Source organism: Siphateles boraxobius, unplaced genomic scaffold (assembly GCF_051911475.1).
Source record: "Siphateles boraxobius isolate OS27281-9 unplaced genomic scaffold, OSU_SipBor_1 14, whole genome shotgun sequence".
NCBI lineage: Eukaryota > Metazoa > Chordata > Actinopteri > Cypriniformes > Leuciscidae > Siphateles > Siphateles boraxobius.
Window position 1 is genome coordinate 906,658 of NW_027508744.1, and position 26,196 is coordinate 932,853.

Below are 26,196 nucleotides of genomic sequence, written 5' to 3' on the forward strand. Positions count from 1 at the left end.
TGCTTTGCCCGTGCCGCCCGATGGACTGTCTGCTTTGCCCGTGCCGCCCGATGGACTGTCTGCTTTGCCCGTGCCGCCCGATGGACTGTCTGCTTTGCCCGTGCCGCCCGATGGACTGTCTGCTTTGCCCGTGCCGCCCGATGGACTGTCTGCTTTGCCCGTGCCGCCCGATGGACTGTCTGCTTTGCCCGTGCCGCCCGATGGACTGTCTGCTTTGCCCGTGCCGCCCGATGGACTGTCTGCTTTGCCCGTGCCGCCCGATGGACTGTCTGCTTTGCCCTGGCCGCCCGATGGACTGTCTGCTTTGCCCTGGCCGCCCGATGGACTGTCTGCTTCGCCCTGGCCGCCCGATGGACTGTCTGCTTCGCCCTGGCCGCCCGATGGACTGTCTGCTTCGCCCTGTCCGCCGGCTAAACCATCACCCCCTGTTTCTGTTCCCTTCCATGGACCTGGCCCCCCATCCCTCCCCCTGATCCTCCACCGTTCAACCTCCCTCCTGGATTCTTGTTTTCTGTCATGGAGCGTCTGGTAGCCACTCCGTATAGGGGAGGTTCTGTCACAGTGTCTGGTTGAGTTTCCCTGGGGTTCACTAGAGGTCCTCGTTTTCATGGTGTCATTCACAATAGACTACATTTCCCAGCATTCTGTTCTGCCACTCATGTGTTCATTGCACACAGCTGTTTCCCATCACCTTGTTAGTTCTGTGTGTATATACACCCTGTCTGTTTTAGTGTTTGTCACGGAGTCGTTGTTTTATGTCCCCACACTTCTGTGCCCTGCCTTTGCCTGAGTCTTGTTGGTGTTTTATGTTTTGGACTGCCTTTTGGATTTTGAACCTAGCTTGGACTGGATTGTGAGTACGGATTATCCTATTAAACATACTGCTAATGGATCTGTCTTTCCCTGTGTGTGTTCGTGACAATTTGTGCATAATTAATATTCATGAGATAAAAAATCTCATGTCCTCAAATGATTACTGATCTAAACTTGTGAGCGCTCTCTCTCTCTCTCTCTCTCTCACTCTCACTCTCTCACTCTCTCTCAACTGGTTTGGCAACTTTTGCCTCCAGAAGTTAAAGTATTTTCAGAGTTTTACCATGGCCATTTTACACCAGGGCATAATAAGATTCTTTACCTCAGAAAAACTGAGCGTTAAAGTGTTTAATAGTAATGCTTCCAGTTGCCTCTACAGGAATTTATGTTTTGGGGAAACAGTTGCTGAGAAACCATGAACACGTCGGGAACCAGTAACCGAACAGTTTAATCCAGGTGAGTGAACATTAGTCAGGTGAGCTGCTTTACTTCCTCATTAACTTTAGAAATCAAGTATTTAAAAACATAAACATGAAGAACTTTACTCACAGGTGAGAGTAACATCAGATGCTGTGGGCCAAAATAATAGTTATTGAATATCAGGGATATCAATTGAAATTTTGGTCATGTCTTTATTTTGTTAATCAAATCAACTGAAATATATACTTTTAAGAAACTCACTCCATTTCATATTTATGTATTTAATCAAATGCATTTTAATTTGAACATTGTTGCTTTTAAAACAGCATATGAGTTGGGAGAAATCTTGAACAAATATCAAATTGTTTTTACAAACTCACTTTAGGTAATGTCAGTTTTACTAAACATTTCATTAAAACTAAACAAATAGGAAACATTTTTATTTTAAAACAGTTTACAAAAATCTTGAACAAATATTTGTGAATATTAGTCAGATTCACAGATGTATTAAATGTTGATAATTATTGATTATAAATCAAAAATCTGACTTGTTTTGTCTCCATAAACACATTGAAGAAAATGTCAAATGAAATGTATTGTATTTGAGTGTGTGTCAATGATCGTTTCTGATCTCTTACCTGAGCAGCTCCATGAAGACTGAATGAATCATGGATGACAGAAAAACATTCAGACATGGAGAGGTTTGTCCAGGATTCAGGTACTTCAATCTTCATATGATCTTAATGTTATAGAAGACTCATTTTCTGCACATAACAGGGTGTTGTGGGTGTTTGGCAGGGTTGGTATAGTGATCTGTTGTCTCCATCATATTCTGGTGACGGGATATACAGTAGTTGGAGACACTCAGGGTCTTTAAACACTGTCCAAAGACACACAGATACAGTAGACAGCTAGATGATATATTACATTATCCTTGGACAGAATCATCGCTCTTCAAAATACTGTCTTAAGACAACCTTCTCATGTGTGATTTATTTTCATAGATCAACCAAATTTATTCTTGTCTCTATTATCTCTATTATTCTATTTAAGTCAGTTGAAGGGTGACAGATCAATCTCACCGGAGTCCAGCTGTGTGTCCATGAAGAGTGACACATCTATGATAGAGCCAGTGAGATTTGAGGGAAAACACACATCAACTGATCTGAGGTACAACATATTTGTTTAGACAGACAGAGACCACAGACACACAAATAATGCATGTATGTCATAATTTGGCAAATATCCACTTATTATCAAAATACAGAAACGGGTGGTGATATTGTGTAGCATGTATAACTCAGTGACTCACACTATTATAAAGCGCTGAAATAGCAGGAGTCGAGAACAGGATCAGGTCTCCTCTCACAGCTCATCCAGAGCTTCAGTCCTGATGTTTCACTAACATCTACTGACCCACAAAACACTGATAATCTGGACCAGAACAATCCTGACAAACTCAACCAAACCAGCTTCAACCAAACCAAAAACCCCAACATCACTTATTGACAATTATTATAAACAAGCACAACAACAGATTAAAGATAGGTGGATGGATTGATTCTCTATGTGAGGTTTATCTGAATGTACTGTAATATAATTAAGAATTCTTGTCTTTTTTCTTTTGTTTCTATTCTATTGAAGTCAAAACCACAAGGAGAAATCAAACTCACCGGAGCCCAGCTGTGTGTCCATGAAGAGTGACCAGTCTATGGGAGCTCCAATGAAATTTAAGGGAAAACACACATCAACTGATCTGAGGTACAACATTTCATACTGTAGATGGATAGATTTTCTTGAGTTACATGCATGCAAACTTTGGAACAATACATTTTTTGGCTCTCAGACAGTTGTGTTCTATGCATTCATTTTAATAGATGAAAACAAGATACATTTATTGAATTGAACCACATAGGCCCTCAAAAATTAAGATATCAAAATAAAAGTTTGCTAAGAACAGAAATCTAAAAGGATATCGTTAGAACTTCTTGAGTTACAGACATGCAAACTTTGGAAAAATACACATGACAGTTTATTCAGAGCTCCATTTTTAAACTGTCACCGTTTGGCATATAATGCAACAAACATAGGCGTAATTTGCAAGTTGGCAAACCACTCTTTGCCAGGGTCGATATTGTCCACACCACTTTTTGAAACATCTCACAGCACGGATGTACCTGTTGCCATCTCTGCTTCCCCCTGTCGACTTGTTGGGAAAAATGCGTATGCGTGACGTAGTGGGGCAGGTGGATGATGGGAGTGTAAAAGCGTGGGGGAGGGGGGGGGATTCAGTCTGAGTTTATGGTGCGAATGTAGTAGTGATGCAGGCTATGCTCCAGTTGAATGTTAGCAAGCAAAGTGCCCTTTTATGCCTGTGAATGTGTACCGCTATAAGTAATAAAGCCCGAGTTAATTGATGCAAACAACCAACGCCTCACTGTTTTGAAATTCGGCTGTTAGCCTGGACCACTAGATGCAAATTACCTGCCACGAGCCAAGTTATTATGCTGAAACCAGCTCGCTCCCAACTACGGTTAAGGGTGTGGAAGCTGTAAAGGTACCATACCTAATACAAACGAAACATGTCCAGTTGACTAACAAGAGTATTCATTTAATTAGTTTGTGTTCATTTCATTCTGGTGCTGGAATGTGGTGTTTAACTCATGCTGAGTGTTCGTTGCCGCTGTTATCAGTATCAGAACAATCTCTTGTGTCTTCACACAGACATGAACACTTCAATTAAATTATTAAAACAGTAAATACATACAGGGCAATTTCTGACCCTTTTGTTAATTCCCACTTAAACACAACTTAAACACTCAACTTAAATGTTTTTGATCATCGTCTTTCTAATAACATTTTAAAAATTATTTATTTTTATACTAATATTCAGATGCAAAATATACTTGTGCTAAAATACAATGCAATGTTAAAGTGTTAGCAGGTGCGTTGAGGCGCTAATTGTAACCCCCCTGTCTGGCTCTATATGAATACTATATGAATTATTGTCTCTGTTTTCTCGACTCTGTTGTATTGTCTCTGTTCCATCCATGTTTGTCCATAATAAGTGAACAGTCTGTGGACACTGGAGGAAAATTTAGGGGAAGACACATGTCATCTAATCTGAGGTGCAACGTTTCTGTCTAGACATAAATATATTTTACTATCACTTTTACTAATTTGTTGTAATCTAATAATTTATTCCTTCAGTCATGATTCTCAACTGATCCAAAGCAGATTTAGAACAGATCTGCTGAAGAAGTTTCAGTGTCTGCATGAAGGAATAGCAAAGCAGGGAAACCCAACACTCCTGAATGAGATCTACACAGATCTCTACATCACAGAGAGTGAAAGTGGAGAGATCAATAATGAGCATGAGGTGAGACAGATTGAGACACGATCCAGGAGAGCAGCAACAGAGGACACACCGATCAAATGCAATGACATCTTTAGACCTTTACCTGGACAAGACAAACCCATCAGAACTGTGCTGACAAAGGGAGTCGCTGGCATTGGAAAAACAGTCTCTGTGCAGAAGTTCATTGTGGACTGGGCTGAAGAGAAAGAGAATCAGGACGTCCAGCTCATATTTCCACTTCCTTTCAGAGAGCTCAACTTGATGAAGGACAAAACACTCAGTCTTCCAGATCTTCTTCATGTCTTTTTCCCGGAAACAAAAGAAAAGGAAATATCGAGTGGTGAATATAAAGTGTTGTTCATCTTTGATGGTCTGGATGAGTGTCGTCTGTCTCTGAACTTTAAGAGTGAAGTGAAACTGTGTAATATATCTAAATCAGCCTCAGTGGACGAGCTGCTGATGAACCTCATTGAGGGGAATCTGCTTCCCTCGGCTCTCATCTGGATCACCTCCAGACCAGCAGCAGCGGATCTCGTCCCCTCTGAGTGTGTCCATCGAGTGACAGAGGTACGAGGCTTCAATGATCCACAGAAGGAGGAATATTTCAGGAAGAGAATCAGTGATCAGAGTCTGGCCAATACAATCATCTCACACCTGAAGTCCTCAAGGAGCCTCCACATCATGTGCCACATCCCAGTGTTCTGCTGGATCTCAGCCACTGTTCTAGAGAAGATGTGGAGTGAAGCAGAGAGAGGAGAGATTCCCAAGAGTCTCACTCAAATGTACACACACTTCCTGATCATTCAGACCCAAATCAAACATGAGAAGGACTATAAAAAGAGAGTGAAAGATGAAGACTTGATTCTCAAACTGGGGAAACTGGCTTTCCTGGAGCTTGTGAAAGGCAACCTAATCTTCTATGAGGAAGACCTGAGAGATTGTGGCATTGATGTGACTGAAGCATCAGTTTACTCCGGATTGTGCACTCAGATCTTCAGAGAGGAGTTGGGCTTGTATCAGGGGAAAGTCTTCTGCTTTGTTCATCTGACCATCCAGGAACATCTAGCAGCTCTATATGTACACAATTACTTTACATATAAGAACAGAAATGTGTTTGACAAAACCAAACAAAGTTTTTTTTCTAAAATCTTCCACCAGAAGAAATATCATTCATTATCTGAGCTGCATCAGAGAGCGGTGGATGAGGCTTTACAGAGTAAGAATGGACATCTGGACCTTTTCCTGCGTTTCCTTCTGGGTCTCTCATTGGAGTCCAATCAGACTCTCTTACGAGAACTACTGACAAAGACAAGAAGCTGCTCCTACAACAAAGAGGAAACAGTTCAGAACATCAAACAAAAAATCTGGCAAAATCACTCTCCAGAGAGATCCATCAATCTGTTCCACTGTCTGAATGAACTGGGTGATGATTCACTGATGCAGGAGATCCATGATTATCTGACATCTGGAGAAATAGGAGAAACCCAACTCTCCTCTTTACAGTGGTCAGCTCTGGTTTATGTGTTGCTGACATCAGAGCAGAAGATGGATGTCTTTGATCTAAAACAGTTTATTGGAGCACAAAATACAGCAGATGAAGTTCTTCAGATGCTGCTGCCTGTGGTTAAAGAATCCAGATCAGTTCAGTAAGTCACGCTGACAACAATCATTACACTGATAAAACATTATCATATTTATGATTTTAGCATGTGATTTCTAATCAAATCAATACTGTAATAGGAGAAACTCATTTATATAAGTGTTTCCTGAACTGAGAGACTGAAGAGTGTCATTGTTCTCTACAGGTTAAGTGATTGTGGTGTTACAGATGAAGGTTGTGTTGCTCTGACTTCAGCTCTGAGATCAAACCCCTCACACCTGAGAGAACTGGATCTGTCATTGAATAAAGTAGGAGATTCTGGAGTCAAGCAGCTCTCTGATCTACTGCAGGATCCTCACTGTAAACTGGAGATACTCAGGTAAGTTTGTATAAAATTTCTCATATGGTAAATAATGATTTCATACAAATTATCTACTGAGAGTGTTGCTCTTATTTTTATCAGATTCTTTCCAATGTGTCTGACATCATTTTACAATATTAATGGTAGAATAAACATGACTGGATGATGTAAATATGTGACAACCGTGGTGATATACATATATGTTAATGATTTTTGGATACTTGCATAAAAAAGAATATTCGGTTAAAGTTTATTTTAAGGTGTCATTGTTACAGTGTAATTATATATTTAAGTATTGAGTAATATTAAGCAACTACATGTACTTACTACAGGGTAAGGGTAGGATTAGGATTTGGTTGATGATTAGTTGCATGTAATTATGCATAATTTACTGTTATTACTATGGTAAATTCATGAACATATGTAACAAGGACAAATAAAGTATTATCGAATATCTTTGCAATTTTTTATCAAATGGAAACTAACCCGCTCAAGAAGATTGTAGAAGCGGCTCTGAACCTTAGACTGGACCTGTTAATGGTGCTGTGGATTAAGTGTCTGATTGTGAAGTTCCTGTTTATCTGAGCTGTAGATCCTGAACTGAGAGACTGAAGAGTGTCATTGTTCTCTACAGGTTGTGGGATTGTGGTGTTACAGATGAAGTTTGTGTTGCACTGACTTCAGGTCTGAGATCAAACCCCTCACACCTGAGAGAACTGAGTCTGTCAAGGAATAAAGTAGGAGATTCTGGAGTCAAGACGCTTTCAGATCTACTGCAGGATCCTCACTGTAAACTGGAGATACTGTGGTAAGTTTGTATAAAATGTCTCATGTGGTATATAATGATTGTGTTACAGATCTGCCAGGCTCTCACACCAGCCAATCACAGTGCACTCCCTCACCTGAGTTCTAATCACACAGACCAGCACCTCATCATCACCCTCATCACTGCCACTATTTAGACACACACTTCACCACAGTTCATTGTCTGGTCTCGTTTGTATGAAGAGAACTACTTACACTGCCTTAGCAACTACTACTTGATATCTCCAGCGATCCTTCTCCAGTCTCGTCTCCATTCTCCTCCGTGTCTCCAAGTATAGTGTTGTTCAGAGTTTCAGCCTTCACTGCATCATATACCAGTCTAGTCCCGGCATCATGGGTGGGCATTGGGGTGCCTGGCCTACCCTGAGAGTCACTAGTGCCCGCCCTGGACGAGTCTGTCTCCCATCACCAATTCCACGTCAAGTCCCACCAGTCCTTGTTTGCACAATTTTTTTTTTTTTTATCAATAGGCTACTGTCATCAAAATATATCTTTTTGTAAATGCATAACTCCTGAATAAAAATAAAAATGTGTTTGGTCTGAATTTTTTTTTTTGTAAACTTATTTGATTGGTTTGTCGATAGTGAGCTCGGAAATGCATGTGATAAGCAGTCTTATTGCGAGTCTTTGAGTCATTCATTTAAACGATTTGTTCAAACGGCTGATTTATCAAGAATGAGGCAGTTGTTTAAGAATGGGTAATTGAATCTTTGACTCAAGCGTTTCGTTCAAAACGCTGAATCATTCAGTGATGAAAACACAATTGTTAGTTCTGCTGTGATCTTTGTTTGGATTGGAACTATTATCGCTGCTAAAATAGAACAAAAACAGTAAATATTTTGTCTAAATGTAAGTGACTTAATATTAATTACTTGTTTATTGAACTGCCATATGAAATCAGTGTCACATTTTCAATCGTGATGGTATTCAGCACTCTTGGTCGTGTGATGTTGCTTAACTGTATCATATTATAAATATAAAAACTCCACATTTTGAATTTTTACGGCAGTATATTAACTGAGTTTCTTTTTTGTGAGCTGTGCTCATTTGTTTCGATGTAGCCTATCTCAAGAGCCTGCACGAGCGTCAACAGTGCATCTGTATGGTCCCTGCACACTGAATTCGAAATCGAAACTTTCGTATCCATTTTTTCGTATTGGCAATTCGGTTGCTGTGAATTTGTTAAAACACCTCTCAAAATACTTGCTACGGGTGCGAAAAACGATTCCCCCCCCACACACATTTTTCAAAAATGTTTTATGACGGACGAAAGTTTCGGAGGCAGTATGTAAACGTGATTGACACAACGTGAGGTCATATTTATAGGCTATACGAGAATTTTGGACTCAGTGTGCAAAAACCTTTAGTGTCATCACATTATAAATTATATAATATTATGCTCTATTGATAATTATCATTGTATCATAATCGATTAATGTTATTATGCAATGAGGTTGATCTCATTTGTGAACCCCTGAAAAAATGTAATGCCCGTCCGTGAATTTGTGTCTGGCGCCGGGTCTATACCAGTCATCACACCCGTCAGAAGAAACATATTATTCACTGCCAGCATCCCTATTAACGTCAATCTCCTTCTCTTGAGTCTGCTTCTGTAACAGATTGCCATACAAAAAATCTACTGTGATATTAATAATGGGAATGTTGCTTTTATTTTCATTAGATTCTTTCCAATGTGCCAGACATCATTTTACAATATTAATGATAGTATAGTAAACATGACTGGATGATGTGAAGATGTTACAACCGTGTTCACATAAATATATGTTGATGATTTTTGGGCACTTGCATAAAAATGAATATTCGGTTACACTTTATTTTAGGGTGTCATTGTTTTGTTACAGTCTAATTGATGGTTAGTTGCAAGTAATTATGCATCATTTACTGTTATTACTATGGTAAGTTCATGTAACATATGTAACAAAGACACAAACACACTTAAATTAATTGTTTTTGAATATTCTTACAATTTTTATCAAATGAAAACTAACCCCCTCAAGCAGTTTGTAGAAGCGGGTCTGAACCTTACACTGGACCTGTTAATGGTGCCGTGCATTAAGTTTCTGATTGTGAAGTTCCTGTTTATCTGAGCTGTAGATCCTGAACTGAGAGACTGAAGAGTGTCATTGTTCTCTACAGGTTGTGGGATTGTGGTGTTACAGATGAAGGTTGTGCTGATCTGGCTTCAGCTCTGAGATCAAACCCCTCACACCTGAGAGAACTGGATCTGTCAAGGAATAAAGTAGGATATTCTGGAGTCAAGCAGCTCTCTGTTCTACTGCAGGATCCTCATTGCAAACTGGAAACACTGCGGTAAGATCGTATAAAATGTCCCAACATAGTCCTCTATTTTACTGGTAAATAATAATTGCCATACAAAAAACTACTGTGAAATTACTAATGGCAATGTTGCTTTTATTTTCATTAGATTCTTTCCAATGTGTCTGACATCATTTTACAATATTAATGATAGTATAAACATGACTGAATGATGTAAAGATGTGACAACTGTGTTCATATACAGATATGTTGATGATTTTTGGGTACTTAGATCCTGAACTGAGAGACTGAAGAGTGTCATTGTTCTCTACAGGTTGAGTTATTGTGGTGTTACAGATAAAGGTTGTGCTGCTCTGGCTTCAGCTCTGAGATCAAACCCCTCACACCTGAGAGAACTGAGTCTGACTGGAAATAAACTAAGAGACTCAGATGTGAAGCTGCTCTCTGATCTGAAGGAGGATCCACATTATAAACTGGAGATGCTTCTGTGAGTAGTAATGATTAAAACTGTTCATATTTTAATTGAAAGTTAATTTTGTTTCTTCTTAGTTTACTTTCCTCATGATGGTGAATTACACACTATAAACATGTTTAATAAGAGTTTGATTTTTTTTTATAATAGTTTAGAACAACAATTAAATATATATCAAGTTTATTTTTATTTCAAACAATTCAATATTTTGCTTTAATCATGGTCTTTTTATCCTTAAATGATGTATTTTGAGAGAATGTCAATTGCAATAAAGGATAATGGTAAATATTTATCACTAGTTTCTTTATCAATAAAACTGAGCCAGTGACACAGAAAGAGGACAGTCATGCACGCTTATAGATAAGGGTCAAGGATCATCATTCATGGTGACTTAGAAGCAAAATCAAAATCTGAATGTTTAAAAATGTCTCAGGTTACGTATGTAACCCTGGTTCCCTGAGAGGGAACGAGACGCTGCGTTGAGACGCTGTGGGAACGCCCCTGCGCGATTGCGTCGTAAAGCACGTGTATAATCAGTCCAATGGAGAGACGAAACCTCATAGGCGGATGACGTCATCGACCAAGAAACTATAAAGCACACCTGAAAACAGACTGCGCTAACTTCTGAAAAGCCAAAGCAAGTCGATTACAGGCAAGCAGAGAGTATGGCAGGGCGACACAGCGTCTTGTTCCCTCTCAGGGAACCAGGGTTACATACGCAACCTGAGACGTTCCCTTTCAAGGGAACTCGAGCTGCATCGAGATGCGGTGGGAACCCCATACCCACTATGCCATAATAGCAAATGCCTGTTCTGTGTGAAGCCATTTAGCACACTAAGAAGCAAGCAGCCTAGAACCTGGAGTTGAGCCAAGATCCAAGTCATAAAATCTAAAAAATGTATGCAGTGAGAACCAGCCTGCCGCATCACAGATGTCATGGAGGGAAACCCCCGATAATAAAGCCTTTGAGGCAGCAATACTCCTAGTATCTTGGTCAGACGCCTCACAGTGCCGCAAAGGAAACGTGCTACAGGGTGTCTCCCCAAGGATACACCACTTAAAGGGACGTGGTAAGCAGCTAAGGCAGCCATGTATACCTTTTGTGTGGAGGGGGATAGACCTGCCGAGAAATGCTCCTGCAGGAACTCCAGCACTGCAACCACAGGGCAGATGACTTGGTCCAGTTGGTGCTCTCCGCACCAGGAAGTGAACAATATCCACTTCAAGGTGTAGAGTTTCCTCGTGGAGGGAGCTCTGGAGTGGAGGATGGTCTCAACAGCCTCAGTTGAGAGACCTGAACTTATGAGCTGGGCCCCCTCAGAGGCCAAGCCCAAAGTGAATGATCTCCAGAAGAGAGCCGTCGAGGAGAGACTCTAGGTCCAAAATCGTACTCGGGCCTGCCGAAACGGGGCTATTAATTCAGAAGACGGACCCCGTCCCGGCGAAGTCTCTCCAGAACTCCCTGGATTATGTAAGAGACCACCAATGTGTTGTCCGTGCGGACATGCACATGGTGACCTCTCAGGTCTGGCAGGTGTCTCCTGCATCTCCTGCTTGAGAGCTCGAAAAAACGCCATAATTTCTAGCCAATTTTTGTGCCAAGAAAGTAGATTGTCCTGCCAAAGACCTTTCGCCGAGTGACCACTCATAATCTGTGACACAATCTGTTTGAATGTAAGCCTCCATCCTTCTTTGGAACAGTGAAGTAACGGCTGTAAACCCCTGACTCCCTACTGGGAGGAGGAACCCTTTCTATAGCCTCCTTTCGCAGAATAGTCTGTACTTCTTGCTCCATAACCAGAGCCTGCTCGGGGTCCACCACCGTAGGGAGGGCCAACTAGAAATATGTGTGGTCCTCGGAGGATCGTTCGGGAATGCTGACACCTCGGTGCCCAAAAGTGGCGAAACCGGCAGGGAACAACCGAACTGACAGCTCTGCGACCCTACTCAGAGAGTCGCTTCCTAGGAATGATAACATAACCAGAACCTGCGGGGGGTCCACCACCGTAGGAAGGACCCCTTGAAATATGGGTGAATGAGAACCAAAGTCCAAAGTCAACCGAACCCTCCTCAGAGAGTCGCCCCCCAGAGGGTGCCGAGGAGACACGGATTCTCAAACCCGTCTCTCCCCGGAAGGGGACACCCTCAGAAGCCTGATAGCCTCGGCGTCAGGACTTCTTCTTAGTCGAAGCCTTCTTCGAGATAGCGACTGTCCTCAGATATGTCTTATCCCAAAACGACTATGGCTGAGACTACTAAAGCAACCAGCCTCTCGAGACTGATCTCTAGTATAGCTTGCGAAGCCAATCCGGCTTCCTGAAACGGATGACCGGCAGGAAGCAACTGAACTGACCCCTCTTAAACCTTCCTTCTGCAAGTCAGACACTGAGACTAGAACTCACTGGAGGGCACCGAAGGGAGAAATGGGCACCATATAATGAGGTGTTATCAATTTCCCCCTGGGAATTAACCATTTATTTCCTCAGAATTTAAGGACTCCTCAAAGATCAGATTAGTACATATTTAATTTTCACAATTGAATACAGCCAAATATCAACCAGACAAGTAAACATGGTCTGGATGAAAAAGCTGAATAGTATATTAATACAGACATCTAACTCCAAGGATAGAATGAGTACATATTTAATCTTCTCAAAAATTAAATTCAGCCAAATATCAACCGAACAAATGAACACAGTCTGAATGAAAAAAGCTGAATAGTATATTAATACAGACATTTAACTCCTCAAAGATTAGATGAGTATATATTTAATTTTCTCAAAAATTAAATGCAGCCAAATAATCAGACAAATATAAACAGTCTAGTTGAAAGGCTGAATATGTATTAATATAGACCACATATTATAATCTCAAACAATAAAGAATACAAAATTAGTTTGCATTCAATCATAAGAGATTCCTGTCTGCTCAGTTCCCTGTGCATATTATACATTGCGGATCATTAAGAGACACTTGTTATTGCAGATATGCAGACCCATAATCTACGTGCTGCCTCGGCAAACGCGAGATCTGAGATCGAGTCACAGAATCTTAATTGCAGACCCGTCTTTATCGACTTTCTTCCCTCGAGAAAAAAAGCCAACAAGAGCAGAGCTAAAACTCTCGATAGTGCATACGTTACACGTCGGAAATGTATGAATGAACCCTGTCAGCCACAATTTACTAAAGCTGACCGTGCATGCTCCACTCCCAAACAAACAACACATTAATCGCGTGTGTCCCCACTCGTAATGAAGCGAGGGCAGGGACGAACACACGATCCAAAGCTTTATGCTAGTATAGGCTACTTCTGTCTAATATAAATATATATGCTTGTGGACAAACAACAATAAATAGACCGAGACAGATTCACACAGAGCGATTGCTAAAGGCACAGAAGCTAGCGCGGTCTGATTTCAGGCCTGCTTTATAGTTTCCTGGTCGATGACGTCACCCGCCTATGACATCTCGTCTCTCCATTGGACTAATTATACACGTGCTTCATGACGCAATCATGCAGGGGTGTTCCCTGTGTTCCTTGAAAGGGAACAGCTTTAACAATCATGTGTCACAGTATTATATTATAATCTCTCAAATAATCATCTAAGTAGTTTCTTTTAGTTGTTCTAAAGTTGATCATGCAAAAATGTCGGTCCACACTGTCTGTGTTTTACTTACAGGTTCTAGATGTTAGTCTGATCTTCTCTAGATCAGCTGATGGTGAATAAAGAGCCACTACAGACACAATCACATTCAACAGAATCAACAGACACAAACCCACAGTGATCATCACACACACACACACACACACACACACACACACACACACACACACACACACACGCACACACGTGTTTGTGAAACTTTACAGAATGATCCAATCCTTCATCCAAAGTAAAACCAGGAAACCTTCAACCAGATGAAACTGGATAAACATTCTGAATATTCAGATCCAATCTCACTTCTGACCTGTAATGCCTGAATCATAATCATACACTGTTTGTTCGTTGGTCAGAGGAGAACTGAGCGACTGAGTCTGGTTTCTGCCAAGGTTTTCTTCTCCATTCTGTCACTGATGGAGTTTGAGTTCCTGCCACTGTCTCCTCTGGCTTGCTTAGTTGGAGACACTTAATATTCAACAATATTATTGATCTCCTGCATTGACACCATTATATGAGAACTGAACTGAGCTGGACGATGACATCACTGGTTTCTCCTGAGCGAATGTAAAGCTAAATAAACTAAATTAATATATTTTTTTACAACAGAAATGAAACATCACTGAACTTAATTAATCTGGACAATGACATTGTAACAGTATAAAACGTTACTTGGTTTTGTATATTGTTTTTCATTGCAGGGGCGCAGATGGCACTAGGGACGGGGGGGACATGACCCCCCCAGATTCATAGTGACTCGATCCGTCCCCCGCCCTCACTATCCCTACGAAAGGCGACAAAATCGGTAAAACAGAGGATTAACCAGTGTTTTCGGCAAGTACATTAGCCAAAGTAGTGTCCCGGCCCGCCGCTGCTTCAGAATCGGATCGGGGCAGACGCGGACTGACACACAATAATAATCTACACCGGTCACCATTACTTTATTTGTACCCACGTTCTCACAACACGCTGTTCTGTTGTCAATAAACACACGATGCCATCATGCCACCGACGTTTACACTCTCTTCTGGGTGTGTGCTACGACTCCTGAGTGACGTCGCCGGGGTCATATGAGGAGCTGGTAGCTGCCTCAATCGTGCCTGTAGGGGCGGGCCGGTAACCATAGTGATCATATACAATCTATGACTGAGCTGAGTCGGTGATTTTCTGAACTGAAAAAAATCGACTGTATAAATGCCACATAAAGGCAATGAAGAGACAAAAAACAATCACCTCATTTTTTCAAAAACAAACAATGTAAGTATCCTATGCCTGTTGACTTTCCCAGATGTGGCAGATTAGATTTGTTAAGGGGAATAGCTAGTCTGACAATAATGGCAAGAAGGCTTTTGCACTTAGTAAACACAGCAAAATGTGGAGACCATAACTATGCATTTAGGTGAGTGGACAGAGACAAATAATGAATGAACACAAAAAGAATGGTTGGATAAATCAAACAATTTATCGTCGTCAGGAAATAATGTTTTATCTTATCATTTAACCCATTGTACTGTATAAATTGACTGAGGTATGTTCACTGTCGTGTAAGCCACTATAAAAATAATCATAATAAGTAAATTTGTGTGGTGCAAGGTTTATGCAAACAACAAATAAAGGCCTACATAAACTTTTGACATCCTCTTATAGCAGGAAATCATGTTTTTTCTATTGTATGGACTGGAGCTACGGAGGATATAGATTATTAAATTATGGGCTATGAAAAACATTTCTTAATTTGTCATACATCATTTGGAAGATATTTCTAATCTATAAATTGCAACAAACTTGTAATTAACACTTAATTTTAAAATTGAGTTATTCTTAGACATTTTTGAAATAGTAGTTTTAGCCATTAATTCTCAGGAATATGTTGTTATTTCACATTGTTGTGAAATTCTATAGAGGTATAGAGGGTTAACTGAAATTATAAGATTTAAAATGTTGTCCTCCTGGCCTGCAGGCGATTTCTGATGACAGTAAGGCAGGCCCTAGTCCAGAGGTCTTCAATCCTGCTCCTGGAGGGCCACAGTTTAGTTCCAACCTGCTTCAGCACACCTGCCTTTGTATATTCAAGCGATCCTGAAGAGCTTAATGAGCTGTGTGTTTCAGGTGTGTTTGATTAGGGTTGGAACTAAACTCTGCAGGACAGTGGCCCTCCAGGAGCAGGATTGAAGACCTCTGCCCTAGTCAGGCAAGTGAGGATCTGCAGGAGGGCAGCCACAAAACATACTTTGCTGAAGACATGAAGTTTTGGTGGGTGATTGACATACTAGTCAAATAATAGTATGACCATGCATTGCGGGTGGTGATCAGGTAGGCCTTTGTTTACCTTTGTTCATTGTTGTTTATCCATGATTTCAAATAAGAATCCCCCAATGGCTTTTTAGTGCAAATCATTAGCCCAAATTACGCAAAGTAACTACTTGAGCACTAGTTAAAGCCCAAATTACGCAAAATAACGAATTTAGTTTAAATCATTTGCTGACAGCTTGGTCCCCCCCATTTAAAAAATCCTATCTGCGCCACTGTTTCATTGTTTTCTGGAGAATGATGCATGGGGGTCAACATGTGTTACCACTAGCAGCCGCTTGAGGGCGCTAGAGATAATTTATTACTGGATATAAGCCCGATCACAGACGAGTAAGTCAGTTTGTTTTGGTAGAGGGAAACCCCATGGTTGAACTCATGACTACCTACTTTCTCATAAGTCCTGTTTGAGTCCTAAAACAAAGGACTTTTTGGACATTTTGGTGGAGGTTGTTTGATACCTTTGTTGGTCCATGCTGCATGTGTTCTCCTTATTTGAGCACTTTTTACCACTTGTTTTTTCATAAGCAACGTGAGTTTGATGCTACGGATCTACAGGGCTGTTATCTCCATTTCACACTCATCTGGTTTACTGGATTATAACATTGCATCGCTCTCAAATAACTGTTTGGATGAATAACTAATCATCTCATCTACATCATCGTCTTATTCATCTAACTCTGATCAATCATATTATGTTTGATTTATTATTGACTCTCCTTTATGCTCAAAGACAAAGACTGCTCAGTTGTTTATGTTGATTATTTGCTGTGCACTTGGGAATAAAACAAAATAGAGTATTTGTTTTTTGAAGTGGTTTCATTATCAGTACCAGTCGAATTCTGTTGAACCCCTCAGATGTATCATCTTAAATTAAGGGATGTGTTACAACATAATTTTCTTCTAGATCTGCTGTACAGTCGGAACAAACTTTGTTACATTATTTTTCTTATTTCATTGGTGGTGGTTGAGGAGATTTCCCCCTTCTATGTAAAGCGATTTAAATGGTGAGAAAAGCGCTATATAAATGTAATGAATTATTATTATTACTATTATTATTTGCCTTTATCACCATGAAGCTGCTTTGAAACAATCTGTATTGTAAAAAGCGCTGTGTAAATAAAGGTGACTTTTTTTTTCTTCAGAAGTGACATTTATATTGGCAAATGCTCTACTATAATCATCTCCATATATAATATTCATTTAATTACTTAATTTTAGTAATTTAGCCCTACAAACATATTAAAAATGCCTTCGATTACATTCACAAGTGAATCATTTATGTGTCACGTTTAGTGTGTGTGTTTATGTTTGCCTGTGACACCCAGTTTGCCCATGAATTTACAATTATTCATTTTAGCTGACGCTTTTATCCAAAGCGACTTACAATTGCTATATATGTCAGAGGTCGCACTCCTCTGGAGCAACTAGGGGTTAATTGTCTTGCTCAGGGACACATTGGTGTCTCACAGTGGATTTGAACCCGGGTCTCTCACACCAAAGGCATGTGTCTTTTTTAGTTAGTCTTTAATTAGTCGTTATGAGTTCATTTGTCCCAGCTGTGTCTCGTTTCCCTTATCTGTTCTGTGTATTTAAGCCCATATGTCATCATTGAGATATGTTTGGTTGTTCTGTTCATGTTTCTTTGACCCAGTTTGTAAGTATTAGAGTTTGTTTAAATAAACACTGCTGCAATTAACATCCTGCTTCAACCAGCCCTTGACGCTATTGCATTTTATTTCTTTTTTATTTAAAGGAATGATGCATTGCCACTTACATTCTTAAATTTAAAAAAAACACAGCTGATCAAATATACGACCTACAATGAGCATTGCTAACACACTGTTCCTCAATTACATTGTTACACGGTAGGGGGCGCTATTACACATCCTCTGAAGAGTATTCATCATATGCATCAATACCTGTAACAGTAACGCCTGTTAAAAATCTAAATCTCCTGATCATAACGCAGGAGAAGCAGCAAAAACGAGTGATTGGCCCTGTCCCAAATGGCACTCTAAGCACTTGCACTCTTCCTGCGGCACTTTCATGAGGTAACGCCACTTTGTCGTTTTCGTCGGGTAGAAGTCAGTGCAGGCTCGGCAAAAGTGTGCATCGTGGGCGCATATCGACTGCAAAGAAGGTGCTCGAGCACACCCTTCTGAAACCTAAAATGATAAATGGGACACCCTACGGTCTTATGGACTTAACGGACACATGCACATGGGAGCCATTGTAAGTCCATGTGACCAAAAGTGCATATGTAGTGTGCCATTTGGGACAGGGCCTTTAAAAGTATTGCTGACGCACAAGTAAAATAACACGACCTTCAAACATTAAACAGCATATAAATTAAAACTGCCTGTTACTGAATGAACTGTCGACCCAGGACGAGCTACAGGACTGAAGATTTGAGGTGTTGATGGACTCGATCCACTCCATCTGTGTTTGAACCTGATCTGGATGTAGTCTTTGCTTTTTATGAAACTTACCCACATTCAGGTGTTAATAGAAAAACAATGCATTAAGCTCGAATACAATATATTTATATATATATATATATATATATATATATAAATTTTTATTTTTAAAGCAGAGGCTCTGTTCTTTTTTGCCCTTCTTTTTTTGGATATATTACATATTAAGATATTCTAACGCATTCTCATCCTTTGGCGTCATATAAGTGACGCCATATGACATTTCGTCGAAATCTTACGCACATGGCATCCTTTAGCGTCAATATAACACGCACTGTTATGGGTATGTTTAGGTCTGGGGTAGGGTACGGTTATGACCCCTTGGGATCTGCGTCTCATATTCACGCTAAACGATGCCATGTGCGTTGGATTTAGACGAGCGTCACCTGTATGACGCCTTGGGATCTGCGTCTCATATTCACGCTAAACGATGCCATGTGCGTTGGATTTAGACGAGCGTCACCTGTATGACGCCTCGGGTTCTGCGTCTCATATTGATGCTAAAGGATGCCATGTGCGTAAGATTTCAACGAAATGTACAAAGCGTCACATGTATGACGCCAAAGGATGAGAACGGGCTCGATATTCAATCAAATATTCTGTGGGGAATATTCTTCAATCAAATAATATACAATCAAATATTCTGGGGGCCATGAAAATTTATGGAAAATGGTCAAAAACGCTGGCAGGGAAAGAGTTAATCTTTCAGTCATGACGTTCAACTGATTCAAATCTAATCTGCTGAATTACACATATGCATTAAAAATTATGATCAGTAAACACTGCGACAGGTTCAGATCTGCCTCCTACATATACTTCTAAATGATGTAAAGCAAGAAGTAATGCTAGAGCTTCCTTTTCAATAGTGATATACTGTCTTTGGGCTTTTGAAAATTTCTTAGAGAAGTAACATATCGGGTGGTCAATGCCAAGTTCACTGTCCTGTATTAACACGATCCACACTAATGCACTTGTGTCCACTTCAAGCTTGAATGGGTGAGTAAAGTCAGGCGAGAGAGAACAGGCGCATTACAAAGAAGATCTTTAGCAGCAGCAAAAGCGTGATCACACTCAGAGTTCAGTTCAACTCTCTAGCCGTACTCCACAGATCAGTTAAAGGGGAAACTATAGTGGAAACATTCTTGCAAAAAGCTCTATAGTACCCAGTCATTAAGTCATTAGTTTTAAGTATGGGAAAATCCATAATCACTTCCACTTTAGCGTTAACAAGACGTACCTGACCATGGCCCACTTCTTTACCCAGGTACGTTACTTCTGCCTTGCCAAATTCACTCTTGAACAGGTTCACCATTAATGAGGCTTTCACATAGCCTGACGTCGTCATACTCAGATTCTAGTCAGAATGTGAGTCTGAAACTGCTCCATTGGGCTGTGATTATGGGGCGTGTGTCAGAACCAGGAAATAAAAGGCCTCTGCACTCAATTGGATAGAACTAGAACCAATCAGAGCAACGGAGTAAGTGACGTATGTTGAGAAATAGATTAAAGTTGATAGATTAAACTTTTTCCGAATCCCGTAGGAAAGACGGCAAAAACATCTTTCCCATCGACAAATGCCTTGATTGCGGTTCTCTGTTCCTCTTCTAAAATGAATGCGCTATATCTCTATATCTTCTATAACACACGCGATAGCGAAATATACACAACTCAATTCTCCAGCGGCAGCCATGAATTCAACCCAAGCGCTCTGATGACGTGGATGGTTACATTACCGTTGCTCTGCTCACATAGATATGATGTCTATGGTTGCTCATCTGTCCATCATCGTATAAAGCCCACCCTGACAATTTGATTTGTCCGAACAATTTTTGTCCGGTCATAATAGCTCCTCAACAGATCGAGTCCAGACCGAACTTCCCGACCTAAAAATGTTGTGGGCGGGGTTCGGCCTGGCATCCAGGCTAGCTTTCACAAGTCTTGTAAACACTTCACATAAGGTGTTAATGTGATCTCTCCATGAATTTGTATAAACCACCAGATCATCTAAATCTGCCTCTCAGTTTGTCCCGCCAGATAAGAGCCTCTGCATGAGCCGCTGGAAAGTGTCTGGAGCGTTTCTCCTACTGAAATCCATGAGTGTATAGTGCAGAAAATCATCCGACGTCACACATACAGAGAGATCAGAGACACGAGGCATAAGAGACACTTGCCAATAACCTTTCAGCAAGTCCAGTTTAGTAACATATGACGCAGAACCCACACGATCTGCAATCCTCCATCCTGGGCAGAGGAAAAGAGTCAGGTTTAGTGACACTGTGAAGTTTCTGATAGTCTGTGCTAAACCTGAATGTGTCGTGTGTGTTTGGCTCCAGAAGACAGGGCGAGCTCCACACACTCGAGCTACACACCGCCAGACCCTTTCACAACAGGTAATCTTCCTCTTCCATTCCCTCCTCTTCCTCGGATCCGCCCGATAGGGTTCTGTTTGATGGGAGCTGAACCAATAACTTCAATATCATGGATCAAAACATTTGTTTGTTTGTTGTCATTTGTTGTTTTGAGAGTGTGTCAGAGAAAAGAGACAAAAAACGTTTTATCAGCAAACCATTATCTCTTCGATGAGAATCCCAAAAGTAAGATAAATGTACATCTATACCCTTCACTGTTTCTGAATTCGAGAGTCTGGGAGGAACAGTCACTTTCTCACGGTCAATTCAGCCTCACATTCAGTTTCAGCAACAGAACACACTAGTGCGACTGAGACAGCAGAATCGTTCTGAACGTCAGGTGTATTGCTCACAGAGTATCAAGCAGAAGGCAATAAAACATTTACAAAATTTACCCACTGCAAATCCCTGTTATGAGAATCTGATGAAATGTGATAATAAAACATCTCAAAAACAATGTACATGAGAAAATGTTCCTCCAATATTTCTTATATTCTGCTAGTCCATCATCAGTTTTCATAACAGAGGAGGAAATTAAATATTTAAAATGCTATAAATACCTTAATTGTGGTAAGATAATTATGAGTAGTGATATGAAGTAAAATTTTGTCATATATTATGATGAAAATTTGTCCAGTTTTAAATCTCATAAAATGCTCTAAATCAGGCCGGAATATTCTGCTACACTGAGATATTAAATTGACGTTTCATTCTCAAGCTCACAAATCAGTGCTTGTATCTTATCTTATTTGTGAATTATATTACTACACTGAATTCAATTATAAATATAACATTTCAATTATGTCACTGGATACTTGAATAGGTTGTTAGACCAAAGGAAGACACTTTACAGCCTAACTATTCAAGATTAAACATGATTGTTAACTACTGTACAATCTTTTGTTATAATGCATCAGTTTTAGTGTGTGTATGATCCTTTTTAAAACTACCATTCAAAAGTTTGGGGTCAGAAAGATGTCTTTTTAAAACAATTAATAATTCTATTCAGGAAGGATGCATTAAATTGATTAAAATTGTCAGGAAAGACATTTATAATATTACAAAAGATTTAGATTTTTAAATAAATGCTGATCTTTGGAACTTTCCATTCATTAAAGAATACCGAAAAACATTTGAAGCAACGAATGTTTTCAACATTGATAATGAGAAATCTTGAGCAGCAAATCAGCATATTACAATGATTTCTGAAGGATCATTTGACACTGAAGACTGATGCTGAAAATTCAGGTTTGATGTCACAGGAATGAGTTCATATTTCACATTATTACTGTGTTTGCTGTATTTTTGGTCAAATAAATGAAGTCTTAATTCTTGAGAAGGTTGATGGTAGATTTCGAAGTATGTTTGGCGTATGAATTCCCCAACTCAGATTCAACTCTCTTCAGATTCAGTTTCTTCACTGACTGTGGGATTTCAGGGCTTGTTGGTGTTTAGTAGAATCCGTTCTTCTCTTTCCATTTACAATATTTCATGTTGCACTGGCAGCCACACAAACCCTGAAGCGTCACAGATCCAGCGCCATGTTTAACAGTCAGCAAGATGATCTTTTCTTCACATTCTTCTCCCTTTTTCTCCAAACACACCTTTGGAGATTGTAGCCAACAAGTTGAGTTGTAACTTCATCAGACCATAGTAGTTCATCCCAAAAGGACTCTGTCTTATCAAAGTGTTGTTGTAGAGCTCAGACATTGGGTTTAGTGATGAGAGGTCAGGTTTCTTTCTGATGACTCTTACATGCAGATGATGTTTGTGTGATGAATACCGGTGACGCTCGACTCCTGTGCCAGTTCAATCTTCTGCAGATCCTCAGCAGGGATTCGGCCTTTAGTTTTGTGATCGTGACCAGTTTACGAGCAGTTCTAGTGGAAAATGTCCTTCCAGATCTTCTCTTCCATTCCTTCAGGTTCTTAATGATGTTTCAGTGGAATTTGCTACCGGGAACATAGATGGGGTTTTTGTGTCCAGTTATTATAGCAATGTGCTCTTAATGTACTGACTGAGAGCAAATAAACAGCTTTGATTTTTCTCAGCTGATCTACACTACTAAATACAGGAAAAAATAAATGAGAAAAATGTGATTATTTAGATTTTCAGCTGGATTTCTCTGTCCTATATGCTCAGAGTTTGTTTGTTGATTTCCTCATGTGTTTCTCCAAAGCCAGACTCCATTATAACGGTAAGAGTGAGCGTCACTATCACACACTGACCGCAGCTCTCGCTCTCTTTCTGTCCAGGTCCATCATTGGCCTGTTCCTGCAATCTTCAGCTCTCAAACAGAGTTGAAGCTGCTAAAAAATATCTGAGTGAAACGTAATATATCCAGTGATTAAAAAAGACTTCTACACATATGTGTGTATTTTTCATCTGCAGATCTTTCCAGTAAAGAAGAGCAGAAAAGGGCTAATGTTTTCTCCAGGATCTGAGCAGCTTTGACACTAGATGATGAATCCATCACCAACTGAGACCGATATGGAGATAAAACCTGCTGTGTCAAATCTAAATGAAAGCATGCGTGTATTTCGCACAGTTCTGATCTCAGACCTGAAGCTGTTTAAAGGTGGGGTATGTGATTTGCAAAACGGCCGGCAGATTTTGAAAATACACAACTCATAAGGTCCTACCTACTTCTCCTCCAACGCTGGCTCTGACTCCACCCATTCGAAAAACATGGGTTTGCAATCAACATGCAATCAACATGCAATCAAGCACGAGCGAAAACTCAGATGCCCATACATAAACACAATCGCTCACATTAGCTTCCTCCCCAAACAGGTTGTTTAGCTAGCTAGTTCTAAATATGGCTGGGCTATAACGTTAGAACAGCTACAATTCTTGTGTGCATATCGTGAGTAAAAGACAGTTCCCTGATTAGTAGTAAATACTACAAGTTAATCGGCTTCTCACCTGTCAAGCAGAAAAAATGCCACAGCCGCATCTGTTGGTAGTCCTTCCTGGTCCTTCAGTTGCCGCCAACGTTGAAAAGCATCGCCTAGAATGACCCTTGTTTTAGACCTTTCTCTTTCGGCCGTTTTGTTCGCAATTGCTCTCTCGAAAATAGATTTCCTTTTCTGTGATAGTGTCTTGTCTGACATTCTCCAAACGGAAGCGACTATACCCTCTCTCTCTCTCTCTCTCTCTCTCTCTCTCTCTCTCTCTCTCTCTGTACCGGGGCGACTTGCACTTCCTGTGACTGGGTCACAAGCTTTGAGTATGCGCAGGAACGGGACACGTGCGCGAGGGGGATGGGGGCATGGTAAGACCGTTTGAGTGACGCATTCTCTGTCCAATGATTCTAGACGGTCTTGAAAATGATTGGCTGGAGTTTTTCGAGTCCTGCCCGTTCCACAGATGATTAAATTGCTTAATTTTCATTTCAGTGCTTCTAATTTACAGCCAGCAAGTGGGCCAGGAATAGGATTTCAAGTGATTTTAAAAAAAATGGTCAAAAAAGAAAATCACATACCCCACCTTTAACATTGTAATGTTAACTGTAACTTTAACAGTAATCTAGCGCCATCTTTACCCATGAAGCTCTTTAGAGATCAGATGCTGGACTACAGTATTACTGTTTCATGTCCACAAACACACTGGATTCATCATCAGAACCACAAGATGGAAAACATTTACATTTATTTATATATCATACTTATACTCTTGATGTACATCTAACATGCAGCACCTATTTTGGTTTAAATTGAAATGTGAAAAATTATAAAAAATATTAATTGTGGCAAGTGTCACAAGATATTATTCGTTCATTATTTAAGATACATTATTTTAAACTCATAATGCCTTCATCACTCTTCATCAATCTCCATTTGGTCCATGTGGTTTTGCGTCCGTTCCTTTTTTTTAACCATAAAGGGAAAAATAAAAAAAAATAATGATTGTATTTTAAATGTCACGTTGAATAAGAAAAATAAAATATGAATTTTCTAATTTTGGTTTAATGTTTTGCCCTTTTATTAAACATTTAAAAATGCACATTTAAAAAAAAAAAGTTTACATATAAACATGTCGATTTTACAAGTTTTCTTGGGCCGAATTATAAGTAATATTTCACTTGTACTTTGGAATGATAAACTAGAGTCATCTCTGTGAGTCATACAAAGATGTTGCATGTGTATGTAGTTTGACTGGTTACTATTTCCTTTCTTAATGTTTTTGTCTGCCCTCTAGTGGTTGGAAGTGTGTTTTACGTGTCTTATTAGGAGCAGATTTTACACCCTTGTAGGAGATACAAGAGCTGATTTTGAGAGAAAATGCCTGTCCCAACATGTTGAGGGTTCGGTTGTTCCCCTCTTGCTCCCTTTAAAAGTCAAACCGTTCTCACTCTCAAAGCGTCTGAATGAAAGTGAAAGTATTTCCACATTTTTACAGACTCCATTTACTCTCAGAATTAATATTATTTAAATAAGAAAAAAAAGAGCATTAAAGTGTCTAATAGTGATATTTACATTCGCTTATGCTTGGATTTACATGATCTTGATGGATAGTCAGGAACGTTTTGAGAATCTGTGTCTATAACCTTAGATTTTGATTAAGGTAAGTCTTGACAGGTGAAGTGACTTCAGCATTACCTGAAGTAACCAGAAATATTATGTTCATAACATAATATGAAGTTCTTGATCTTGTTATTCATATCCTCACTGTCTTTGTTGGACATATAGTTTGATTATAACTGTCTGTGTAAATTAATGTTCAGTATAAAGAGTTCTGTTACAACCTGCCTCAAATAACATCAGATGAGGAGGGTTTTCTAGAAATAGCAAACATGGACATCAGATTACATTGTTTGAATTTATTCTGTGAATAATTCAAGCAGTTTAATTACACATATCAAGAAAATGTAAACAAATAGGAAACCTTTTTGAAAATTAAATAAAAGAATATTGAACAAATATTGCATGTTTAGGAAAACAGTTTGTACGCTTATAAATCAATTCATTGCAGCATTTGTGGCTTCAGTAGAAGTACATTGTCTCCTCATCCATGATATTTGTGTTGCTGATAGACATATACTGATGCCAAACTGTTAACATGAGGGGGGAAAGTGACATTTGCTAATTGAAATTCAGCAAAAACAATCTTTTGAAAAAGATGAAACTAGAGAACCTGCAAGTTTTGTCATTTTAACTTCATTTACATGATCTCAAATCAGCTTATAAACCAGAAGT

At 39.7% G+C, this 26,196-nt stretch overlaps 3 protein-coding genes across 14 annotated transcripts in view; all 3 read left to right on the forward strand.

Moving 5' to 3' along the window:
- Window positions 1-26,196, forward strand: part of LOC143738200 (uncharacterized) — a 113,122-nt gene that overhangs the window by 57,770 nt on the left and 29,156 nt on the right. The gene's annotated exons all lie outside the window — the stretch shown is intronic.
- LOC143738198 (uncharacterized) overlaps window positions 1-26,196 on the forward strand; it is a 62,937-nt gene that overhangs the window by 7,585 nt on the left and 29,156 nt on the right. The gene's annotated exons all lie outside the window — the stretch shown is intronic.
- On the forward strand, window positions 1,060-24,632 carry LOC143738170 (NLR family CARD domain-containing protein 3-like). 11 transcript variants are annotated; one of them, XM_077230158.1, is made up of 11 exons: window positions 1,060-1,269; window positions 1,880-1,951; window positions 2,287-2,403; window positions 2,878-2,994; window positions 4,302-4,361; window positions 4,444-6,237; window positions 6,397-6,570; window positions 7,187-7,360; window positions 9,535-9,708; window positions 9,989-10,162; window positions 13,828-15,384. In XM_077230158.1, the coding sequence occupies exons 2-11, from the start codon at window positions 1,902-1,904 to the stop codon at window positions 13,832-13,834; spliced, it is 2,841 nt and encodes a 946-aa protein (XP_077086273.1). In that variant the 5' UTR covers window positions 1,060-1,269; window positions 1,880-1,901; the 3' UTR covers window positions 13,835-15,384. The 11 variants fall into 11 exon arrangements, 10 of the variants coding, with proteins under 10 accessions (XP_077086273.1, XP_077086280.1, XP_077086281.1 ...); XM_077230160.1 differs by lacking the exon at window positions 9,535-9,708 and having other exon boundaries at window positions 1,074-1,269; window positions 13,828-13,963; XM_077230161.1 differs by lacking the exon at window positions 6,397-6,570 and having other exon boundaries at window positions 1,111-1,269; window positions 13,828-13,963.